Source organism: Mustelus asterias, chromosome 4 (genome assembly GCF_964213995.1).
Source record: "Mustelus asterias chromosome 4, sMusAst1.hap1.1, whole genome shotgun sequence".
NCBI lineage: Eukaryota > Metazoa > Chordata > Chondrichthyes > Carcharhiniformes > Triakidae > Mustelus > Mustelus asterias.
The window spans coordinates 30,947,884-30,973,138 of record NC_135804.1 but is presented as its reverse complement, the minus strand read 5'-3'; the positions used below and the strand labels follow the sequence as shown (position 1 = coordinate 30,973,138).

At 41.0% G+C, this 25,255-nt stretch overlaps 1 protein-coding gene across 2 annotated transcripts in view; it reads right to left on the bottom strand.

Moving 5' to 3' along the window:
- The window catches only part of slc7a9 (solute carrier family 7 member 9), a 63,404-nt gene that overhangs the window by 13,189 nt on the left and 24,960 nt on the right, over positions 1-25,255 (bottom strand). For both annotated transcript variants that reach the window (XM_078210778.1, XM_078210779.1), the window contains exons 4-10: positions 23,026-23,268; positions 21,301-21,426; positions 18,870-18,969; positions 17,848-17,892; positions 12,279-12,402; positions 3,963-4,066; positions 1,615-1,711 (exon numbers count right to left, since the gene is read on the bottom strand). In XM_078210778.1, the coding sequence (XP_078066904.1) occupies positions 1,615-1,711; positions 3,963-4,066; positions 12,279-12,402; positions 17,848-17,892; positions 18,870-18,969; positions 21,301-21,426; positions 23,026-23,268 (839 nt within the window). The remainder of the gene's footprint in view (positions 1-1,614; positions 1,712-3,962; positions 4,067-12,278; positions 12,403-17,847; positions 17,893-18,869; positions 18,970-21,300; positions 21,427-23,025; positions 23,269-25,255) is intronic.

Here is a 25,255-nt window from a genome sequence, read left to right as displayed (position 1 = left end):
TGTAAGTACATCCATAGCGCTGTTAGGGAAGGAGTTCCAGGATTTTCACCCAGTGACAGTGAAGTCCAGTGCCAAAAGTTAACTCAGCGTATGAATCATCGGGGTGGTGGGGGGTGGGGGCTGGGTGGATTTAAGGAGAAATCCACAGAACCTAGATTGAGTGGCGTCTGCCACTTGGTTTCAGAGTGCAGTGCGTCTGACCAGAGTCAGCCAGTGGGCTTAAAAGGACTGTGTGTTTACTGGGACCATTATAACATCAGATATATTGTGTGACCTGTGTTATCCTTGAAATCTGTGTACATCTGTGAAGATAAGCAAGAGTGAAGGAGTACTGCATTAAGGTCAAACCTTTCATGTTTCATCTTTTTTGTTGTTGTTAAAAGTTAATTGGCATTCCCATGAATATGTTCATCCATGTTTTCTTAATAAAAAGTAAAAGTTACGGTCTTTTGGGCCAGGGTTCCATTCTGGGACCTTCCCTTTCAGTTATATCAACTGGGATCATAACAATGTTCAAAGCAGATGTCGAAACATTTATAGATGCCAATGTCATTAAGGGATAATGGGGATAGTGAGGGAAGATGGCATTGAGGTAGAGGTTCAGCCATGATCTCGATTAGTGGCAGACAGGCACAAAGGGCCTAATGACCTATTCCTGCCCCAGTGTATCTCGTTTTCCACATTCATTCGTCTTCAATTACAAAATTCTCTGTCCATCTTTCTGATAAGACCATAAGGCATAGGAACAGAATTAGGCCACTCGGCCTATTGAGTTTGCTCCGCCATTCAATCATGGCTGATATGTTTCTCATCCCCATTTTCCTGCCTTTTCCGCATAACCCCTGAACCCCTTATTAATTAAGAACCTATCTATCTCTGTCTTAAAGACACTCAATGACCTGGCCTCCATAGCCTTCTGCAGCAAAAAGTTCCACAGATTCACCACTCTCTGGCTGAAGAAATTCCTTCTCATCTCTGTTTTAAAGGATCGTCCCTTTAGCCTGAGGTTGTGTCCTCTGGTTCTAGTTTTTCTGCTGCAAAGCTTTGTGATAAATTATCGTGCAATGTTATCTCATTGTCCTTCATGCTCTGATATCTCACCTAGTTATGTGGTGAAGTAACTATCTTCTTAACTGTTTTCTTCATCTTTATTCAGCCTTATGTAGACTTTGAACTGAATTCAGGATTTGGAATCTTGCCTGCATTTGGTGATGTAACATTTACAATATACAGCAGGTCACTGACTTGCCTAAGTTGGCAGAATGGCACCAGATAATGTAATAAAAGAGGAGGAATTCTGCTTAAATTCCTCATGAAGTGTATTGCATTTCAGAATGCTACCATAAAATACAAACAGATGAGACTTGTAGTCAGTTTTAAATGCACCAGGTAGGTTTCATGTGTTGGGCTATAATACACAGATGTCTAATTTTTACACAATTACTACACTTTCAACAATTTCAGAGATCTATCTAGTGTTTATATATTTTTTAATGAGTTTGATCTTCCATTACTGCCACAACTTTGGAAAGACCAACACATATGACTTACTATCATTATATTAGCACATAGCACCAATTTTTAAAGCGGTAAATGAAAGCATGAATCACTTACATTGAACAAGAGAGCCGGTGAAGGAGTTAAACGTCTGACATTGATGTATGACAAAATCTTAACCATGTGGCCCTCACGGGCTGTGGCAAACGTAAGCCTGTTCGGAAAAGATTAAATCAAAACAGCTCTCCAGGTGTGCAAAATATTTAAGTTTCAGCTTTCAATTAATTTTAACAATCCGAAGGTTGAAAAAGAACACTATACAAGTTGATGAGAAACATAATGCATTTGTGTATCAGTGTTTTTGGGAGAAAGTGAGTCTCTGTTTTCCTATGCAATAATAATAGAGAAGGAATGTTGCATCTTTTAAAGTGGTAAGTCAACCTATTTCACTTGCTTTTACCACACAATAGATATTCCCAGAGCCAGAAGCAGATGTCTGGTCAAGCCTTTGGATATGATTGAAATAGATGTTGAAACAGCGAACGGGGTTTAAAAAAAAGTAGAAATGTACCGGAGTTGATAACTGGGAAACGTAGAGAACTTCCAACGCCCAGTCCAACGCCGGCATCTCCACATCAAAGGTAGAGAATACAGCTATTTGGCAACATAAGATCTTTCCCTGTTGGGAACCTCTATTGACAAAATGAAATTCTCTTAATTCCTGGCTGGATAAATTTACCTAATGTAGCATTAAGTCATTGAGCTGTGTTTTTATTGGTAAATTGAATGCAGCATATCACAAGAGCACTCTCTCCCTTATCTTTCTGAGTTGTGCAAACATAAAGGAACCTATCCCAGTGTTACTTATCTATTCATTGTCTTCACCCAGAGTTTGATCGCAGATTGTGAATGGGTGTGTCAGTGGAACATTTACCACCCGCTGTGAGTCATCGAGGAATTGCTTTCTTGCATTTTGACCACTACAATTAAAATTAGAATTACAAGGAAAATATCACAGATTAGAATCATAAAATTGTTACAGCACAAGGCCATTTGATCTGCCATGTTCATGCTGGCTCTCTGCAAGCCCCACGCTCCTGCAATTTGTTTCCTCTTCAGAAATTTGTCCAAATCCCTCTCCGAGAGCCACGATTGAATCAGTTCCACCATAAACTCAGGCTGTGCATTCCAGGTTCTAACTGTGTAAAAATGTTTCTCCTTATGTTGCCATTGGTTCTTGTGCGATTCACCTCACATTGATGTCATAGAGTCATAACGATACACTGCAGGAAAGGCCCTTCAGCCCATTGAGCCTGCACCAACAATGACTACCACTAAAGATGCAGCACGGTGGCACAGTGGTTAGCACTGCTGCCTCACGGCGCCAGGAACCTGGGTTCAATTCCGGCCTCGGGTCACTGTCTGTGTGGAGTCTGTACGTTCTCCCCGTGTCTGCGTGGGTTTCCTCCGAGTGTTCTGGTTTCCTCCCACAGTCCAAAGATGCGCGAGTTAGGTGGACTGACCGTGCTAAATTGACTCTAGTGTCAGGGGGACTTGCAGGGTAAATATGTGGCGTTACAGGAATAGGGCCTGGGTGGGATTATGGTTGATGCAGACTTGATGGGCTGAATGGCCTCCTTCTGTACTGTAGGGATTCTATGAATCCCATTTTCCTGCACTTGTCCCATACCCATGAATGTTATGATATTTCAAGTGCTCATCCAAATGTGTTTTAAAGGTTGTAAGGTTTCCAGCCTTCCCTGCCTTCCCAGGCAGTGCATTCCAGATTCCCACCACCCTCTGAGTGAAAAAGAAATTCTCAAATCCCCTGTGAATCTCCTGCCCGTTACCTTAAAACCATGCCCACTTTCTCTTGACTGTTCCACCAATGGGAACATTTTCTAACTATCTACTCTGTCAACACCCCTCATGACTTTGAACACCTCTAGCAAATCTTCTGTCTCAAACTTCTCTTTAAGGAGAACAAACCTAGCTTCTCCAATCTATCCCCAAAATATCAGGAACAGATATTCGTTTGCACATCAGAATTACAGACACAACTCCAGTTACTTGGACACCTGCAACTCTACACAGTTAAAATGAAGTTAGTTCATGGGTTTTGGGTTGGGTTTTTTTATCATTGTCAGCAATATTACTGATTAAATTCCTCTCTCGCACATCATGATGGTTTAAACAAGCCTCCCCGTGGCAACCTCACCTGACCACCGCCACCTCCACCTCCTGAAAATGGAAGCACTTCCCCATTGAAAAGGAAGGGTTCAAAAAAAATCAGGTCACTGTATTTTAGATTACCATCTTGTCTTTTTAAGAAGCTAGCTCATGAGTAGCATTTGCGATAGTTTGGAAGTAGGTGCCAATACACACTCTCAGACAAAGGATAGTGTGGTACAATGGAACCCGAGTGGGAAAATGCATCTTTGTTTTAATAAAAAGGTTTCTTTTACCTGCCGGCTGTGAAACAGGAACCATTTGCAGCTCCAAAAGTAGAAAATACAACAAAGAGTGGAACTAGCCAAGAGGCTGCTGTGAGGACCCGATCACCAAAGGTCTATTGCAATAAATGAATCAAGGACAATGTCACACATTTTCCTGTTACAATGGCAAAGAATTTAGAAGATTTATTTTCATCTGTAATTACATTTAGTGGAATATTCAGTAAATGTTGTAGCTTTAAGTACAATATTAAACAGTGCTTAAAAAATTATAATTCAAATGACTTGTAAATAATTTATGAAGCATACTTTGAATTATTTCCCTATTAAATCATTGGCTACCTTACTGCACAGTGAACAGAAACTTTGTTAAAGATATTTGTGCAAGAGACTGCAGACTTCTCTGATAAAAATGTTGTAGTCTATTTATGTTACAGCGATTACTTGCAAGTAGCTATGAGAGAGTCAATATGATATCCTTAATTGAAACTACTAAACTTCAGTTGAGCTGCATAAATTGGAATGTTGGCAACTGCGACCCACAACAGTGTTGGAAAAATATTAGAGAACCTGACAACTTTTTAACACGTCTTTTGGGCATGTTCTCAAATCCATTCGTAATTGGGAAGATCCATAAATAAATGAAGGTCATTACTGGATAATATATATTTAGATCCTGATTAATATCCGCACAGATTCTCTGGAGGAACAATTTGACCTGCTTGTGGGAGAGTATTTTTTGGACTTTCTTCTGCTCAGAGAGCTTGTTATCCAGAATCTTCGCAGCATAGATGGAAACATGATCCGGGCATGCTTCTGTGACATTTTATACCATAAGGAAAAGAGGAAATTTCAAAAAAATCAGGAAAGCTGGACAGTGTTTTGTATGTTATTAATCCAGTCGTGGCATACTGGTTGTGATAGAAATCTCTGCATGTCTGTTATAAAATAAAGTTATTGGGGTATTAGGTTTCAATTTTTTGAACAAGGCTAACAGATTCAAAAAATTAGAAAAATGTTCTAGTAAATTTTTAGTTCAACTCTTCTAATGTCTCCCCTTTTACTTCTTCCTCAAATATGCTTTGAAGGTCTGTTTGGAAAAATGGTACACGTCGCCTTTGAAACTTGCTTCATCACATTCTACTCTCCGCCTATCAACGACCAACTTCCCCCCAATCACCATAGATCCACATAATATCACCATAGACCCACCTAATATCACCATTCCTCTCCCATCACCCTTGAATCTCCATCCCTCCTCAATTACCCTGGACTCTATCACAATCCAAATGCCTTTCCTCCCCTCAGAGGCAACAACTGCTACTGTCCCCATGCCCACTCTAATCCTGCCCCCCGTTACCCAAGTCAACTATCTTGCAACCCCGCCTCCCTCCACCAATGAGACCTTATCTACCAGACTTTTCACTCTGGACCTGCTACCCTGCCGTATCCCACTCCTGCCAACGCAACCTCCCCCTCCATCCTATCACCATGACCGAGTTCTCCCCACAGGACCCTACCACTGGCACCGCCAACACCTACTCTAAGACATTCCCCTCCACCTTTCCTGGACCACATCTCCCCCACTTCCCTAGACATCCCACCATTCCCCGATTACTATCCCCATAAGCCTATTCAGCCTTCACCCCTCCCACCCTACCACCCCCTCCAAGCCTTCACAATGTTTGCTAATGAAGTTATGGGGGGTCCCCAAGAATGTGAAAACAACATCTTCAGATCTCAAAGTCATGGATGAGGTGAAGCTCGCCAGCCTCATACAACAGTCATAGCACTAAACATTCTAAGTACTCACTGGTGGGGAACTTAATTAGGAGGGCGAACTTAATTCTGGTGGTCTTTTATTGAGCATACATTAGATGCTAATACATGCAAATTGGATTCCCAATATTGTTCACTAGGAAGCTTGACCCACCTTTAACCCACTGTGAAAGTCAGGGAAACAAAATTCCAACAAAATCCCACCATTAGGAGGAGGCACTATTAGAGACAATAATCCGGAACAAATTGAATTGATATTTGAAAAAGTGTAGGCATGGATTTGTTAAGGGCCAATTGAGTTTGACTAACTTGATCAAATTCTTTGAGGTGAATTCGAGTGTTGAATAAGGTAATGCAATTGTTGTATATGTGGACTTTCAAAAGGCATTTGACAAATTAGCACATAGGCTTGTTAGCAAAATTAAAGCTTGTGGGATTAATGGGACAATAGCAGCCGGCGTCAGGGTTGGATAAGAGGCTGAAAGCCAAGAAAATGGTGAATAGTTATTTTCAGATTGGAGTGAGGCAGGTAGAAGTGTTCCTCTGAGATTTGTATGAGGATCACTGCTCTTTTTAATATATTTTACATATAATATGTAACTGGGTGCTCCGGTTTCCTCCCACAGTCCAAAGATGTGCAGATTAGGTTGATTGGCCATGGTAAATAGCCCCCTTAGTGTCAGGGGGACTAGCAGGGTAAATATGTGGGGCTATGGGGATAGGGGCTGGGTGGGATTGTGGTCAGTGCAGGCTCAATGGGCTGAATGGCCTCCTTCTGCACTGTAGGGATTCTATGATTCTACATATATTTGAGTAGGGGAATAATTCCAAGCTTACAGATAAACCCAAATGTAAATGACTGCAAGAGTATTTAGACTGGTGGACAGAAGCACCAGTTAAATGAAGTTCAACACAAGTGTGAAGTGATACATTTTGGTAGGAAGGATGAGGTGAATCAATAGAATCTATATGATATTAAAGTGATACAGGAACACAGAGACCTTGGGGTCGTACATACAGAAACTTTTGAATGTGGGCAGAGATAAGGCAGTTTAAATAAAGTATATGGAATCCTTGGTTTTATTAATATAGGAAACAAGAAAATTGTGCTAAATCTTTATAAAACAATAGTTAGGCCTCTGCTGGAGTATTGTGTACAATTCTGGACACCACATGGTAAGAAGGATGTCAAAGCCTTAAGAGTGTCGAAGAGATTCACCATAAGGAACTTCAGTGTGAAAATCTAAGGTTGAGATTGAATAGAGGTGCTCAAAATCATGAATTTATTTGATGGAATAAATAAGGGGAAATTATTTTCAGTGCCAGTTGAGTCAGTATCCAGAAGACAGGTGAAAGGTGACTGACAAAAGGGCCAGAGGCAACATGAGGAAATGTTTCAAAGATTTAAAATTTTTAAAGTTTATTTATCAGTGCCACAAGTAGGCTGACGTTAACACTCCAATGAAGTTGCTGTGGAAATCTCCTAGTTGCCACACTCTGGTGCCTATTCGGGTACACTGAGGGAGAATTTAGCATGGCCAATGCACCTAACCTGCATGTCTTTCAGACTGTGGGAGGAAACTGGAGCACCCGGAGGAAACCCACGCAGACACGGAGAAAACATGCTAACTCCACACAGACAGTGACCCAAGCTGGGAATTGAACCCGGGTCCTTGGCACTGTGAGGCAGCAGTGCACTCTGCCACCCGATGTTTATTTTATGTTTATTGTTTATTTATAAAATGTTTAGTTTACATATTATGTTGTGATCTAGAAAACACTGCCAGAAAGAATGGTCGAAGCAGGTTCTGTGGTAACATTCAAAAGAGAATTTGATAAATGGTTTGAAGGAAAAAATATTAGGCGGTTATAGGGAAAGAGCAGGGGAATGGGATTAATTAGATAACTATCAAAAAGCCAGCATAGACACAATGGGCAGGATTTTCTGCACATACCCGTGGCATGATTCGTGGCAGCGGAGGCAGCCTACCATTGGCCAGTGGCATGATCTTCTAGTCCTGCTGCTGAGCAGAGTTTCCCGTTGTATACACACCTTGCTGCCAAGGAAACCCATGGTGGGGGTTTGTCTTTGGCGGGACTGGAAGATCCCACTGTTGGGAACGGCCAGAAAATTCCAGCCAATAAATCAAGTGCCTTTCCTCTGTTTTCTATCATCTTGTGATTTCTTCTGAGGGCAGTTTTTGAAACAAGTACATACACCCCTTAACAAGCAACTTCCCCAGGATAATATAAACATTAAACATAGTTTTTTTTTCATCTCTGTGCATTTCCAAATCCATTGGAAACTCATTTACTTTCTTCATGGTAATTACCTGGGACCTTTACCATCATTTGATTGTCGTCATTCTAACTTTGCTTCTAAGAATTTGGCCTTCCATTTTTCAATATTGCTTCATTAAATATTGCCCATCCACCAGAAACCATTCACTTAGACCAAGTTATTCCATTTTTGTAGATAAGTATTTGGATAATTACAAATAACCTCCCAACAGATGGTATTGCTTTTGGGTCTTTTAAATCATGGTTTCATTCAATGGCTCAACAAAACTTGCTGTAAGCAGATATGTCCATTATTATCTAAAATCTATATCTCTTTATCTCTTTCTGCTCGAGCAGAGTGATCCAGGGACTAATAATTATTCTATTTGCAGGACTGCTTTTGGATTAGACACAGCCTTGTGCTAGACAATCATGTTCACATCTGCCAGGCAAATTATTCTGGTCAAAACAGCTAATCGTATTAAATTACCAGATTAGATAAGGTTATGGAAAACAGAAAATCTGTCTACTACTCGAGTGGAAAACATCTATGACTGACGTACAGCTCAACAGCAGTTAAAACAATGGTTTGTGTGATGAATATTAATAGCATGCTTTATCGTGAGACAAAAACAGAAAATGCTGGAAAATCTCAGCAGGTCTGACAGCATCTGTAGGCTGAGGGCACTTTTCAGCCTTCTGGACTGAACATTGAGTTCAACAACTTCAGTGGTTGAACTCTTTCCTCCAACTTCAACCCATTTCCAAGCAATCCTTTAACAATCTGTATCTCTGTTCTGCCATTCTCGCATTCTGATCACTTAATGGACACTCTTAATACCTTCTCAGCCTTCTGCATCCTCATTTACATTCCCTTTGTCCAAATCCACGCTCCCCCCCTACCCCCCACCCCAGAAGTATAAATTGCTGCTGATTCTCTTTGTCTTAGCTCTGACAGAGGGTCATCTGGACTCGAAACTTTGGCTCTATTCTCTCTCCACAGATGCCGTCAGACCTGCTGAGAGTTTCCAGCATTTTCTGCTTTTGTTTTAGATTCCAGCATCCGCAGTATTTCGCTTTTATCTTTTTTTGCTTTATTCTGAGGCATGGTAACAGCATGACGACTCCAGTTATTCCTCTTATACAATTTCATATAAAATATTTATGTTAAAGGCTCGCAGTTTTTTCATGAGAACAGTTTTCAAAATAAAGCAAGAATTAAATAGCTGCAGACCCTGTCTTCTATTCGATTAATTTCATTGGAGTAGCAAGTAATTTGTTTGAAGTGGGAAGACACAGAGGGTGATGAGTGTCTGGAATGAGCTGCCAGAGGCAAGAGTAGAGGCGGGTACAATTTTGTCTTTTAAAAAGCATGTAGACAGTTACATGGGTAAGATCGATATAGAGAGATATGGGCAAACACGGGCAATTGGGACTAGCTTAGTGATTTTAAAAAGGCAGTATGGACAAGTTGGGCCGAAGGGCCTGTTTCTATGCTGTAAACCTCTATGATTCTATAAGACAGAACCACAATGGGATTATTCATAAATTTAGAGCAGCTGATGACTGCTTCACAGGCAACCTCCCCCTCCCCCCCCCACCCGCCCCCCACACAATAATTAGTGTATTAAATCAAGGCAAATTTTGGAACACAAATTCCCAGACAAACACATTCATCACCTAAATATGACAGCATGTCATGTTTTTCTCTACGATTGAAGCATTCCTTTGAAAAGTTGCAATGATATCAAATAGAATGCGATAACTAGGCTCACTGAAGTAGAACTGTACATTCTGATTACTGCAATTATTGGAACGTCCTCAGAACAGATCACTTTTCTCAAGTAACCCTCAGTGAGCCATTGCTGCCTTAGTTCTTTAAGAAAGGGATCTTTCAGAATTTTGACCAGGTTCATACACAAAAGATTTGGCAGCGAAGGGTTACTGTACCCTTTTATAGTTTGTTATGTTCGTGAGGAGAGGACCAACTCATGGTAGCCATGGCTCAGTTGGCATCACTCTCAACAATGAGTCAGAAGATTCTGACTTAAGTTCCAATCCAGGGGTTAACCATAAAAATCAAAGCTGACATTACAGTGCAGTGAGGGAGCACTCCGTTGTCTGTGTTGCTGTCTTTTGGATGAGACATTAGACTAAGTGCCCAAAATGGGACAATTTTCATTTTGGGGGATAGCCATAAGTGAGGGATGGAGTTAGGCCTACTATCACTGGACACAGGTCAGAGGCAGCCAATGGGATTGCCAGCTGCAGAGGTTTGCTGCTTACAAGTTTCCCGCTTACAAGTTTCCCTCGGTTCTCTGGGACTTCAACCCAGTTGATTTTTAAAACATAAGGTCCTCACCTCTCACCCACTCTCCTTACAATGAGAATTTGTACCAACCCATATCCCCCTCCTACTCTCAATGGTCTCTCGTACCCCTAGGCCAATCCATATCACCCATCCCATTGCCCCATATAGCCCTATGCCAATACACTGCCAACTCCTGAATCCTCACACATCCTCATAGGCCCTTAAAGATCCAATGCCAACTTAGTGCCAAATCATGCAAATCCATGATCCACCACAAACCATGCTTTCCTCTTACACCCTCCATGCAAACTCACCCAATAACCACCATAAGCAGATCTCAGGAGCTACGCTAAGATGAAATAAAATTAAGTTATAAGTATCTATCACATTTCACTTTATACAGAAGTCCCATATTCATGAAAGCCCATTCAATACATATAAATCTCAAGTACTTAATGTCTTATAAGAACAAACATTTGTACTATAATCCCACATCAAAGACAGTTAATATTTTAATAACTTCTTTGAAGTTGTCAATCAAACTGTGAATTTACAACTGTGAGAATGACAGCTTGTGAGAAGCAGCTAAACATGCATAATGCTATAATGATAGCCCTTAATTGTGGTGATATAAACAGGGCCTAGTTTTAAGGCTGATAAAATTGGATATCCTAAATTAAAGAATTGGGCATATTAAAATCAAACACAGTCAAACCTCAGGCAGGCCAATTGTACAAATACACAAACGTGTCTGCGCCTGACCCATCAACCACCCATCAAAGGTCGTTACTGATACTTAGCAGGAGATCATTGCACCTCATTGAAATGCACCGGCCTATTGTTAGAAGCTCAGATCGGGCCAGACTTTCTGTCACCAAGAGTTCCTGTAGATACCTTATCTGATAAGTTACATGTAAGCAACAGCATGGAGATGGGACACCTGGGGGGCTGACCCTTGTGTCCTGTCAGGCACACAACAAGAAACCCACTGGGTATTGGAACCCCCTCCTGGCACCTCATTGGCTGGAAGCCAGAGAAGTTTCTGGAAAGGCAAGCAGGCTGGGGGATAAAGGGACACACTTTGAGACACACAGGAGCGAAGACCTGATTAAGGAGACGGCCTTGCCCATTCGGAAGACTGACCGAAGAAGGACGGAAGGAAGAAGCTGCCATCGAGACTCACCTTCGTGACGACGGATCAGAGGGACTCAGAGAATTGGGCCTGCAGTTCAACCAAACTATCTTTACAGGTAGTATACTTGAATCTGCTGGGATTTTCCTCTTGTTTTATGAGTAATTTAAGGGTTAATAGTGTTATTATTAATAAACTTGTTGAACCTTTATTTGTGTTTGTCCTTTGTCCATCTTGCAAATAAGGACACCGGGGTAAAACCTTAGAGTAAGCAAACTGGTCGAAAGTATCTGAGAATTAACAGGTACTACATAATGTTATCTAAAGAAATAGTTTTGGACCTGCTAGAACAAATTTTTTCAACTCTCAGGCTGGCAGTTTTTGCTCTATGTATTTTCAAAGGGCTGGCCATTGAAATAACTTGACAGTTGAACAGACCTCATTGGCCCTTCAAGGATATTTATGACCAATCTAAAGCTTTGTAACTCCCACACTGCAGGATACGGTCTATAAACTGTACATGTGTGACCCTGCTGACTTTGGGTTTCCTGCATGTGGCGTCACGCCTTTCCTCCTTTCTCCTACTGGCAAAAATGGGATCTGTCCAAAATAGGGGTGGAACTTCCAGATCGGGGTCCCGCCAATTATTTTTTAAGGCTGCTGTAGTGTCCAACCCTCCGTAAAATTCCAGCCGCATAAACTTAGAAAACTTTGAAACGCTACTGTTTGCTTTTGACTGATGTCTGGAAAGAATTTCACAATCGAGTTCAGCGCTTCTTTAATTTCTACAACTTGTGGACAGATTAACAGCTAAAAAAATACTCACCACTGCAACAGCAGAGGACTGCAGAAGCTCTGCAGGGGTCAGCGTGGTGAAATATGCTACATTAACCAGGATGTAACAAACAGTGACTAAGGGAATGCCAATGATGATGGATAGCGGTAAACTCCTGCCAAACAAAGATCATTAACTCCCATTAGAATAATTAACTTCAAACCTTGTAAATTATTCCCTTACACAAATCAAAACAATACTGCCAAGAAGTGCTCATGCGCATTTTAATTAATGATAAAATATTTTTCTAGTTTTTGATGGTATTTTGATTGCCAAACATTGATTAAACTAGCTTTTCTAGAATTACGCAGCATCAGTAATAACATATATGCCTTGCCGCAGTTACCGTTCTGCAATACCACAGCTACAGTGACAAGCCGATATGCCAATCCAACTCCCATATAACAACTCATGTATTCCAAGCTGTAAACTGCTTAAATTGTATTTGTTTTCTGTATGCATGCAAACAGCCACTGTAAAATTGTCCCCATTTTAATTTCTACATCATATTATATTGTGTGTTTTGAGCCTGAATAAGTGTTCTCCTGGAAATATTGCTACTGTCACTCAGTTCCCCACAGGGATTGTAACAGTAAAACAGAATAACCAAATTTACTAAATGATCCCCCAGTGAAGAAATTATGAACAAAATTCCACTTAAGTAACTTGTAATTTAACACACATCAGACGCAATGAAAATTAAACATGAATAACATGAATAGTAAATTATCCTACAGATATAAAGACAAATTTCGCTTTAAATAATCTATAAAGCAAAGATACATTTTACATCATCACAAGCATTCACATCACTCCCCACAGACACGTCTCACCACGTAGTAGTTCCACAATATGTTTGTTTTTCATTTATGCAGGGTATGTCAAGAGTCCTATCCAACAACAGCTTTCACCTTTAGGTTTTGCAGGTCTGATTATCAGCGAGGCACGATTACACAAACCCTTTCTCCCATGGGTCATGACAACCCAAATGGTGTAGCTTTCCAGAGTTTTCAACTGACCAACCAATAACATTCATTTGGCTGGTTCTAGGAAAACACCCAGCTCTTTAGCTTCGCTGAGCTATTCACATAGCTTTAAGTATTAAACCTTTTTAACCAGCTCGCATAGTACCTCCAAGAGTTTGCATCCCCTTTCCTGCCAAACAGAAAAATTGAACTCTTCCTGAGAGTGATTTGGCCGCTTCTTCTCACAGCGATTATCTGTGTTCCTCTTTCTGCCTCTGTCTGCTTTCTCTTTGTGTCTGCATCTGTGCCTTCACCCTCTAGCTCCTCATCTTATAGCTTTCATTTTGGGTTCAGAACAGACTGCGTGTATTTGACCACAGCCACTCTGTGTGCTTAAAAGGACTTTGTGTTACTGAGACCATTGTAGCTTAAGATGTACTTTGCAATCTGTGCTAATCTTAAAATCTGTGTGTATTTGTTAAGCATCGGAGGGAGCAATAACCCAATTTTTCATGTTTAATAAATGCCTTTTTTCTTGTTGCTAAAACTAATTAGCAATCTGGTGACTCTGCTCCTCCATGTTTTATTACAGAAGTATAAGTTACGGTCTTTTGAGACTGTGTTCCATTCTGGAATCTTCCCGTCCAGTTATAACATCAACAGGGATTGTAACACTCTTCAAAGTTGTTCTCAAACATTCTTAAAAATAATCACAGATTCTTTATTGAACTGCTGAAAAGTTGAATGTTGTTAGAAATGATCTAGATGTCTTGCATCCAAGAGTGTATCTGTGCTGCTAAATATCTAATAGCAAAAACCGAGAGTGTAACAATAGTATCCCCTTGTGAATAGTTTTGTTTGTACTAGGCAGGCTACAAAATCCTCTGAGGTGAGGTCCTATCCTTGACATTTAACCAAGTCTGACATCAAGGAGCCCTAGCAAAATTGAACTAAATGAACTAAATGAGAATGCTGAATGGGGAGAATGGGCTGGAACCATACCAGGCACAGAAGAGGATGGTTGTGGTTGTTGGAGGCCAATTATTGCAGTTCCAGGAAATTGCTGCAGGAGTTTCTCAGGGTCGTATCCCAGGGTAAACTGTCTTCAGCTGCTTCATCAATGACCTTCTCTCCAGTCAAAAGCTGGGATGTTTGCTGATGATTGTACAGTAGTTAGTACCATTCACGATTCCTCAGATACAGAAGCAGTCCATGTACAGATGCAGCAAAACCTGGACAAAATTCAGGCTTGGGCTAATAAAGGCAAGTAACTTTCATGCCACACAACTGCCAGGCAATGGACATCCCCAGTGAAAAGAGAATCCAACCATCTCCTCTGGACATTCAACTGCCTGCATCGCTGAATCCCCCACCAAAAATATTCTAGTGTTACCATTCCCAGAAATTGAGCTGGTTTAGCAACATGTTTATTGTGGCCACTAGGGTAGATCAGAGGTTGGTAAGTCTGTGGTGAGTAATTCACCTCCTGACTCCTTAAAGCCTGTCCACCATCTACAAGGCACAAATCAGGAGTGTAAAGGAATACTCTCCACTTGCCTTGATGAGTGCAGCTCCAACAACAATCAAGAAGCTCAACATCATTTAAGACACAGCAGCTCACTTGATTGCCACTTCATCCACCAACTTAAGTATTCATTCCCTCCATCATCAGCGCACAGACAGCAGTGTGTACCATCTACAGAATATACTGCAGAAACTCGTCGAGGCTCCTTCAACAGCACCTTCTACATCCATGACCTCTGCCATCTAGATGCACAAAGGCAGCAGATACATGGGATTGACGCCACCTGCAAGTTCCTCTCCAAGCCACACACCATCCTGACTTTGAATTATTTTGCCATTCCTTCACTGTGGCTGGGTCAAAATTCTCGGAACACCCCCTCTAAACAGTATTGTGGGTGAACTAACATCAGATGGAGAGCAGGAGTTCGAGAAAGAAGCTCACAATCACCATCTGAAGGGAAATTAGAAATGGAAAATAAATGTTGGCCTTGAAAACAACATCCATGATCCCAAGAACAAATACATAAAACAACGTTTTATGTTCGTGGGGGTTTACATATTAAATGCCAATTAAACTTTCACAAAGGTGTGAGCAGCCTATTTATTTCAATATGAGGTAAAGTCCAGATTTCTGCAGACAAATACACATTGAAGGCAACACTGCTCTCCTCCTGCTCCTAATCTCCGTTAATCTGCAGGATCTATCTCTTACTGGTCCTAACCCACCTCTCTTCTGGGAGATTACTTTATATCTCTACTCTCACACATCTCATGCTCCTTCTCCTCGCTTGTACCAATGTACATCTTCACTGCTCCCATTCTCTCTCCCTTCATAGAACATAGAACATAGAACATTACAGCGCAGTACAGGCTCTTCGACCCTCAATGTTGCGCCGACCAGTGAAACCAATCTAAAGCCCCTCTAATCTACACTATTCCAATATCATCCATATGTTTATCCAATAACCATTTGAATGCTTTTAATGTTGACAAGTCCACTACTGCTGCAGGCAGGGCATTCCACGCCCTTACTACTCTCTGAGTAAAGAACCTACCGCTAACATCTGTCCTATATCTCTCACCCCTCAATTTAAAGCTATGTCTCCTCGTGTTAGCCATCACCATCCGAGGAAAAAGGCTCTCACTATCCACCCTATCTAATCCTCTGATCATCTTGTATGCCTCTATTAAGTCACTTCTTAACCTTCTTCTCTCTAACAAAAACAACCTCAAGTCCCTCAGCCTTTCCTCATACGATTTTCCCACCATACCAGGCAACATCCTGGTAAATCTCCTCTGCATCCTTTCCAACACTTCCACATCTTTCCTGTAATGCGGCGACCAGAACTGTACGCAATACTCCAAGTGCGGCCACACCAGAGTTTTGTATAGTTGCAGCATGGCCTCCTGGCTCCGAAACTCAATCCCTCTACCAATAAAAGCCAACACATCATACACCTTCTTAACAACCCTATCAACCTGGGTGCCAACGTTCAGGGATCTATGCACATGGACACCCAGATCCCTCTGTTCATCCACACTACCAAGTATCTTACCATTAGCCCAGTACTCTGTATTCCTGTTACTCCTTCCAAAGTGAATCACCTCACACTTTTCCGCATTAAACTCCATTTGCCAACTTTCAGCCCAGCTCTGCAGCTTATCTATGTCCCTCTGTAACCTGCCACTTCCCTCCGCACTGTCTACAACTCCACCGACTTTAGTGCTATCCGCAAATTTACTAATCCATCCTTCTACGCCCTCATCCAGGTCATTGATAAAAATGACAAACAGCAGTGGCCTCAAAACAGATCCTTGCGGTACACCACTAGTAACTGAACTCCAGGATGAATATTTCCCATCAACCACCACCCTCTGTTTTCTTACAGCTAGCCAATTCCTGATCCAAACCACTAAATCACCCTCAATCCCATGTGTCCGTATTTTCTGCAAAAGCTTACCATGGGGAACCTTATCAAATGCTTTGCTGAAATCCATATACACCACATCAACCGCTTTACCCTCATCCACCTCTTTGGTCACCTTCTCAAAGAACTCAATAAGGTTTGTGAGGCATGACCTACCCTTCACAAAACCGTGCTGACTATCCTTAATCAAATTATTCCTTTCTAGGTGATTATAAATCCTATCTCTTATAAAGGTGTATTCAGGTGTCTAATTTTCCTATTATATCGTATTCTACTCCCCCACTTTCCAATCAACTTCCTGGCTCTTTGCGTAATGTCATTGTTGTCCTACAGTTGCTAATTAAAGTGTGTACCCATAATATTCCAATGAAGTAAGACTCCAGACAACCTCAGCTGCTCCGAGGATTGAACCCAAGCTGTCAGCATTATTCTGTACCACACTTTGGCACGGTGGCACAGTAGTTAGCACTGCTGCCTCACAGCGCCAGGGACCCAGATTCGATTCCCGGCTTGGGTCACTGTCTGTGCGGAGTCTGCGCGTTCTCCCCATGTCTGCATGGGTTTCCTCCGGGTGCTCTGGTTTGCTCCCACAGTCCGAACATCGCGCTAGTTAGGCGAATTGGCCATGCTAAATTCTCCCTGAGTGTACCCAAACAGGCGCCGGAGTGTGGCGACTAGGGGATTTTCACAGTAACTTCATTGCAGTGTTAATGTAAGCCTACTTGTGACACTAATAAATAAACTAAACTACACTTCAGCTATCCAGCCAGCTGAGCAAATTGATCCCTTCCTCTCCTGTTACTGATGCGATTCCCCCTTTCCTCACACATCCCTGTTGGCTTTGCTTGTGGACTCCCAGCGGGATACCTCATCAAATATTCTACCTGCCATGAAATCCCCCCCTCGCATAACTCCCACCGCAACATCACCTATGGGTCCTTCATTGATCCTGGATTGCCGGAACTGGTTGCAATGGAAAACTGCTGGCCTGTGATTGATGGATGGGAGTAGGGAGGGATTGCAATCTAGCCGGCAGATTTGCAATTTTCAGTTTCTGCTTGATATAGTCAAAATGTGTGTCTTTAAAAAAAGATTCCTCTGTTTTATATAATCTTGAATGCTAAAACTGTAGTATTATCCTACCTGAAGGGATTCTTCAGTTCCTCTGTTACAAAGTTGAGTTGATTCCTGGAAAGTACAGATTTAAGCATAATATATATCTTTGTTAATGATATTGAGTTCCGGCGCCAGATACCTTTAAATATTGTGAGCACTTCTAAAAATGGTCAGAGATTTTATAGTATCTAAATTTGATAGCAGAGATCATTAATAAAATGTATATTTTGGTTAAGCATTTGATATAAGAACGTATGAAAATGCACTGCAGGAATTCACCAAGACTTCTTAAACAGCACCTTCCAAACCTACGACCACTACAATCTAGAAGGACAGGGGCAGTTGATACCACCACCTGCAATTACCCTCCAAGCCACTCAGCATCCTGACTTGGAAATATATCGCCTTTCCTTCACTGTTGCTGGGTCAAAATCCTGGAACACCCCCCGCCCCCCAGCACTGCTGAAGTGGCTACAGTACATGGACTGCAGCAGTTCAAGAAGGCAGATCACCGCAGACTTCTCAAGGGCAATTAGGAAATGTCAATAAACAAATTAAGACCAAAGTCTTAATGGCCAGCACATCCAATGAATGAATTATTTAAAAATATGAAATAGGAGCAAAAGTAGGCAATTCAGCCTGTGGAGCCTGGCCTGCTATTTGATAAGATCCTGGCTGATCTGTTTGCATTTCAGATTCCACATTCCTATCTACTTCTGATGACCTTTGATTCCCTTGCCTATCAAGAATTTATCTACCACCACATTAAATAGATTCAATGACCCCCATCTTCAGAAGCAGAGTGTTCCAACGTCTCACAACCCTGAGAGAAATAAATTCTCCTCATCTCTGTCCTAAAAGAGTAACCCCTAGTTTTAAAACAATGCCCCCTAGCTCTGGACTCACCCACAAAAGGAAACATCCTTTCCACATCCACCTTTCAATACCATTCAGGATTTTACATATTTCAATCAAGTCACCCCTCACATCATATCACTGATATATACACATCCATTTAATCATATAACAACATTGAAAACGTCTCTTACCATCCATCATAAGACCAAAGTCCACTATAAAATGCCAAACTAATAGAACCAAAGGAGGTTTTGGCTCCATCAAAGGAATTTTCAAAATTCTGTGTATGTCCTGCAGAGATGAATGTGCATTATATTGAAACATTGTTACTTTGCATTTATATACTTGACTGATGCATTATTTGCATCTTACTAAAAATCACAATGAATGTCACTTATTAGTATTTCAGAAATGATTACAATTGCAAGGTGCACCACAGGGGAACCGAGAATGAGTAATGATGCAGCAGCACCAGTATTGTCTAAATCCATCTTTTAAAAATGTTCTCTTTGCTTGTTTAAGGGGAAAGTTTAAAAAAAACACCCATATCATTATTTGAAGCAGAGTAAGAATGAACGTTTGTCACTCAACGAATACTGTCAATAAAAACCTGTTCATTCATCTCATTGTCGTTGCAGAATGGCTACAACCTCTGCCTACATGACAATTGTTACTGCACTCCAAAACAACCTCTTCTGAACTTTTTTGATGCAAAGAACAAAGAACAGTACAGCACAGGAAACAGGCCCTTTGGCCCTCCAAGCCTGTGCCGCTCCTTGGTCCAACTAGACCAATCGTTTGTATCCCTCCATTCCCAGGCTGCTCATGTGACTATCCAGGTAAGTCTTAAATGATGTCAGCGTGCCTGCCTCCACCACCCTACTTGGCAGCGCATTCCAGGCCCCCACCACCCTCTGTGTAAAAAACGTCCCTCTGATGTCTGAGTTATACCTCGCCCCTCTCAGCTTGAGCCCGTGACCCCTCGTGATCGTCACCTCCGACCTGGGAAAAAGCTTCCCACTGTTCACCCTATCTATACCCTTCATAATCTTGTATACCTCTATTAGATCTCCCCTCATTCTCCGTCTTTCCAAGGAGAACAACCCCAGTCTACCCAATCTCTCCTCATAGCTAAGACCCTCCATACCAGGCAACATCCTGGTAAACCTTCTCTGCACTCTCTCCAATGCCTCCACGTCCTTCTGGTAGTGCGGCGACCAGAACTGGACGCAGTACTCCAAATGCAGTGCTACCTAAATTCAAGTATTTATTTTAATCTCCAGTAATAACCTGTGCCTGTAACCTTCTAATCTGAAGTCAGACATGCTACCATTGCACCACAATGCCTGTGCCTCCCCAATCTATATGTACCCAAAGACAATTAACACCTATCACTTTGTTCTCTTAACCTTCTTGATGCAATTGACATTAATGAGCCTTAGCAATGTCATTGATAAGACATTGACATTGATAACCAGAGTACTTTAACAACAATATCTATAGAATAATACTAGATATTTATCATTATTGTATGTGCATTTGTACATTTTCACTCAGAGAAATGTTACTATGAACAGCACTAAGTGCCCATGCAGTAATGTCATACAATCAGGACAATTTGCAACTTCCATACCATCTCTATGATTTGAGTAATTTGTAAATATAAAAACCCTTTAGGGAAAAATAGGTATTGTTGATATTTTACAATACACTTTCTCCTAATAATCATAATTTTGGCTTTATAATGTTACCAGTATTGTACCTTGGGAAATGGTTCGAGTTAAAGTTATATGCACAAGTCATTATTGTAACAATAGCAATTGCAAGTGCATTTTACTCCATTTTAGCAGATTTAGTTTGGCTGGACAATTAGGTGAGGTAGAGAAAATCAGATTTCCGAAACCAAATGAATTAAAATAGTTCTTATTAGTTACAATGAACAAGAATATTAAAATATTTATTTAAATTGACCATAGTTAAAGGAATGATAGATAAATTGGTTACAATCACATTTCATATTGCATAGAATCATAGAATAGAATTATAGAATCCCTACAGTGCAGAAGGAGGCCATTCAGCTCAAAAGCCTGCACTGACAACTATCCCACCCAGGCTTATCCCCATAACCCCATGTATTTACCCTGCTAGTCACCCTGACACTAAGGGGCAATTTACCATGGCCAATCCATAATCTGCACATCTTTGAAATTTTGCCCTGAATGATATACTGTTTTCACAGTTTGAGAACTTAATCCACGTTTGTAGCCTACAGAATTTCTACTTGAGTTTAGAACTGAAATAGTCTATATGACGTTATTCAGATAAATTCTTATGAAAAAAGAGAATGACGAATAGCTGAAAAAGTATATTTATAATTTTTTCTCAACCTCTTCTCTGTTACAATGGACATATGTGACATTGGCATCAGGTCAGCTACACTAATGTTTCATTTTAAAGGCTGGCATTATTGTTGGTTAAACTGTTAGATGCAGGGGTGAACAAATTTTTTAAAAATTCACATATGGATGAAGATGTCTAGAACAACATTCAATTTAATATAACGATGTGCACTTCATGTAACTCTCTGTTCATATTTATTACCTCAAATCAATAACATCCCACCTTGTGCAATTAGAATAATTCCAGCCACAATGATGACAGCAACAATTAGCAGTTTGGCAGCGGTTAAAAAATTCTGAACGTAGGTAGCCAGTTTGACACTGATCGTGTTCAATGATGTGATTAAAACTGCAAAAGTTAAAAAAAGGTTTCAATGTTCAAAACAAAAAGATTGAATTCACATTTAGTATTCTCAAAGTAGTAACTGAAGTATGAGATTTTTATTCTTAAAACCTGTCTCTAATCCTACTGATCCCGACCTTTGTTACATACTCCCGCGTTGAAGAGCAAAACAAGAGTGACCGGTGCTTTAAGATTAAATCCCGTCAGAATTACAAAAACATATAAATCATTGGGAAGTCACCATTTAAGTTTTAAGGGGTTTTTAAAAAAGTATAAATCTCAATTTAAATCTTAGTGTACTTTAAATAGTGAAATTACTTTGGCTTATTTGTTCTGTGTTTAGAACTTTGTTTTATAAAAGTAGCACAGAACAAAGCCCAGTCCATCACGCAAACCAGCCTCCCATCCATTGACTCCATCTACACTTCTCGCTGCCTCAGAAAAACAGCCAGCATAATCAAGGACCCCTCATACCCTGGACATACTTTCTTCCAGCTTCTTCCATCAGGAAAAAGATACAAAAGTCTGTGGCCACGTACCAACTGACTCAAGAACAGCTTCTTCCCTGCTGCCATCAGATTTTTGAATGGACCTGCCTCATATTAAGTTGATCTTTCTTTACACCCTAGCTATGACTGTAACACTACATTCTGCACCCTCTCCTTTCCTTCCTTATGTACGGTGCGCTTGTCTGTATGCCGCACAAGAAACAATACTTTTCACTGTATACTAATACATGTGACAATAATAAATCAAATCAAATCAATATAGCTGATATTTTTCACTCTTAATAAATCTCCTGTAGGGGAGAAAGGACTTGGGCAGTCACTCACTGGGAAGTTCCTCAATGTGTAACTCCCCTTGACCATCCACTGCCAACCTTTGCCTCTTTTCCTAATCTCCCCTCCTCCACTGTTTAAGATCCCCTGGCTCTAATAAGTGCATTTTAGCTCTAAATGTACGTTAGCTGCTATTTTAAACCAGCGATGCTCAGCGTGCAACCATGTCAGCTCTCTGCTTTTCCCACTGAGCTCTGGAACAATTCTTAAATTTGTGCCTCCAAATTCCTGAACTTCTTTATACAGCAAGGTGATGTATCAGCACTGGCAAGAGCATAAAATTCACCTGCTGTGTCTCTGATCTGCTACCGTGATTCTTCAATTTTCAGGTAATTTTGATAAGCTTATAGCCTTCACCCCTGCTGTTCCCTGATTAGCCTGTGTCTACTAGCTTTCTCAGTTGCAGTTGGCCAGTTCCTGCCCAGAACTTCACTCTCCTGGGCCAAAGAACATTTCTCCGCCACTTCAGGATTTGACAGCGATCCCATTGTTGATATCATCTTTCTACCTCAAGCACACCATGATCTTCATTCCAATGGGAATACCTCTATCAGCGCATCCTCTATACTCTACCTGGACATCATCCGCCGACCAGACCGGTTCCCTCTTTTAAGGTGGTTGTTTTAAACCCACCTCTTTGACTAAGCCTTTGGTCTTCTGACATAATGTCTTTCTGTGACTTGGTGTTGATATTTTGTTTTACAACGCTCCGGTGATGTTTTATCATTAAAAATACAGAGTCCCGTGCATGAACAGTAATACTTACTAATAGCAACTGCAGCTAGGCATTTGATGACTAATGGTGGGGGCACACAGCCAGGGTAGAAAGGAGCTGCTGCATATTCTGCAAAACTCAGACTGATAATAGCAAAGGAAGAAGGCTTTGAAACAACTATACACATCCACGAGTATAGGAACGCAGGAATTGGACCAAATGCTTCCAGGAGATATGCATATTCCCCACCGGATTTTGTGATCATTGTTCCCAAGTCAGCATAACATAGTGCACCTAGCAAAATGAAAATAATACCGTCAGAATCTGCATTTCATATGATTATATCTACCAGATGAGTTCCCAAGCAGTTTTGGGATATATTCCAGATAAATTCAAATCCTTCAAGTTTGAGAGCTTATTTAGCTTGCAGTAAGAACAAATGAAATAGGAACAAGAGAAAACTGTACGGCCTTGTGGTGAACCATCGTTGGTTCCCACTGGATAGTACTGAGCCAGGGCTGGCCAGTACTACAGGAATGTATATAGGTTACTGTGGGATTGTACTAATGTTGCTGTTGGGTTAGGGTGGGATTGTTACACCTGTGTTTGTTACTGTTGTGGCACATCCCAGTCGGGCTCCGCCTCCTGGGAGAGGTATAAGATTCCCTGCTCGGACGGGACCCCTTCAGTCTGGGATAGTGTGTTAAAGTTCTGATAGCTCCATTGTTAGTTAATAAAAGCCTTCTTTTACTGAAGCTTCGAGCCTCGTGTCCAATTGATGCGCATCAGGCCTTTTCTGCCATTCAATAGGATCATGGTTGATCTTGGGCTTCAGCTGTACTTTTCTGCCTGTTCCCCTTGATTCCTCAGAGACCAATACTCCATCCATCCCAGCGTTAAATGTATTGAATGATGGAGCATCTCGCACCTTCTTGGGTAGAGAATTCCAAAGATTCACAACCCGTTGAACAAAGAAATTTCTTCTCATCTCAGTCCAAAATGACCTTATCCTGAAACTGTGCCATTGTGTTCTAGATTATCCACCCAGGGGAAAGAACGTTTCACTATCTTACTTGTCAAGTCCTTTCATAATCCTAAATATTTCAGTGAGACCATCTCTCATCCTTCTAAAAAATATAGACCCAATTTATTCAGTCTCTCGTCATCGGACAGTCTCTCATCCCAGGGACCTATATAGTAAGCCTTTGCAGGACTCTCTCCAATGTAAGTATATCCTTTCTTAAATGTGGAGACCAAAATGCACAAGTATTTCAGGTGAGGTCTCACCAAAGCCCTATGGTAGCAAGACTTCTCTTTAAACCTATACTTCAAACACATTGCAATAAATGCCAACATGCCATTTGCCTTTCTAATTGCTTGCTGTGCCAGCATGCTAAATTTCTGTGTTCCTTATATAAGTACACCCAAGTCTCTCTGAACATCAACATTTACAAGCTTCATGCCTTTTAAATAGTCTGCTTTTCTATTCTGACAACCAAAGTGAGAATTCACACTTCCCCACATTATGCTCCATCTACCATCTTGTTGCCACTCTCTTAACTTTTCTATATCTCTTTGAAGCCTCTTTGTGTTCACCTCACAGCTTGCATTCCCACCTAGCTTAGTGTAACTGGCAACCTTAGATACATTACTGTTTGTTCGTCTAAGTCATTAATATGGATTGTAAATTGTTGAGGCCCTATCACTGATCATTGTGGCATTCTGCTAGTCTCACCCTGCCAACTTGAAGTGCCCCATTATCCTTACTGTCTACTTCCTGTCCATTAACCAATCGTTTATCCATGCTAATATATCACCCCAAATCCAGGAGCCCTTATTTTGTGTATTAACCTTTTGTGTGGCACCTTATCAAATGCATTTTGGAAATCCAGGTGAAATAGATAATGGTTAGCAGCTGTTTTTCAAACTGGATGAATGTGTACAGTAGGGTTACCCAGAGTCCAAACCAGGTCATGGTGGCAGATTTCCTTCTCTAAAGGACAATACTGAATGGGATGGATTTTTACAACAATTGTTGATAGCTTCATGGTCACCATTACTGAGACGACCTTTATAATTCCAGATTTACTAATTAAATTTAAATTCCAGCAGCTGCCATGGTGAGATTTGAACCCATGTCCCTAAAACATTAGCCTGGATTTCTAGTCCAGTGCCATTACTACTTATGTCATCGTCTCCCCATGCAGCATACACATGCACAGTGTGTGGCTACAATTAATTTTCAGACATTAGTGACATGGGTTTTTACAACAATCAATGA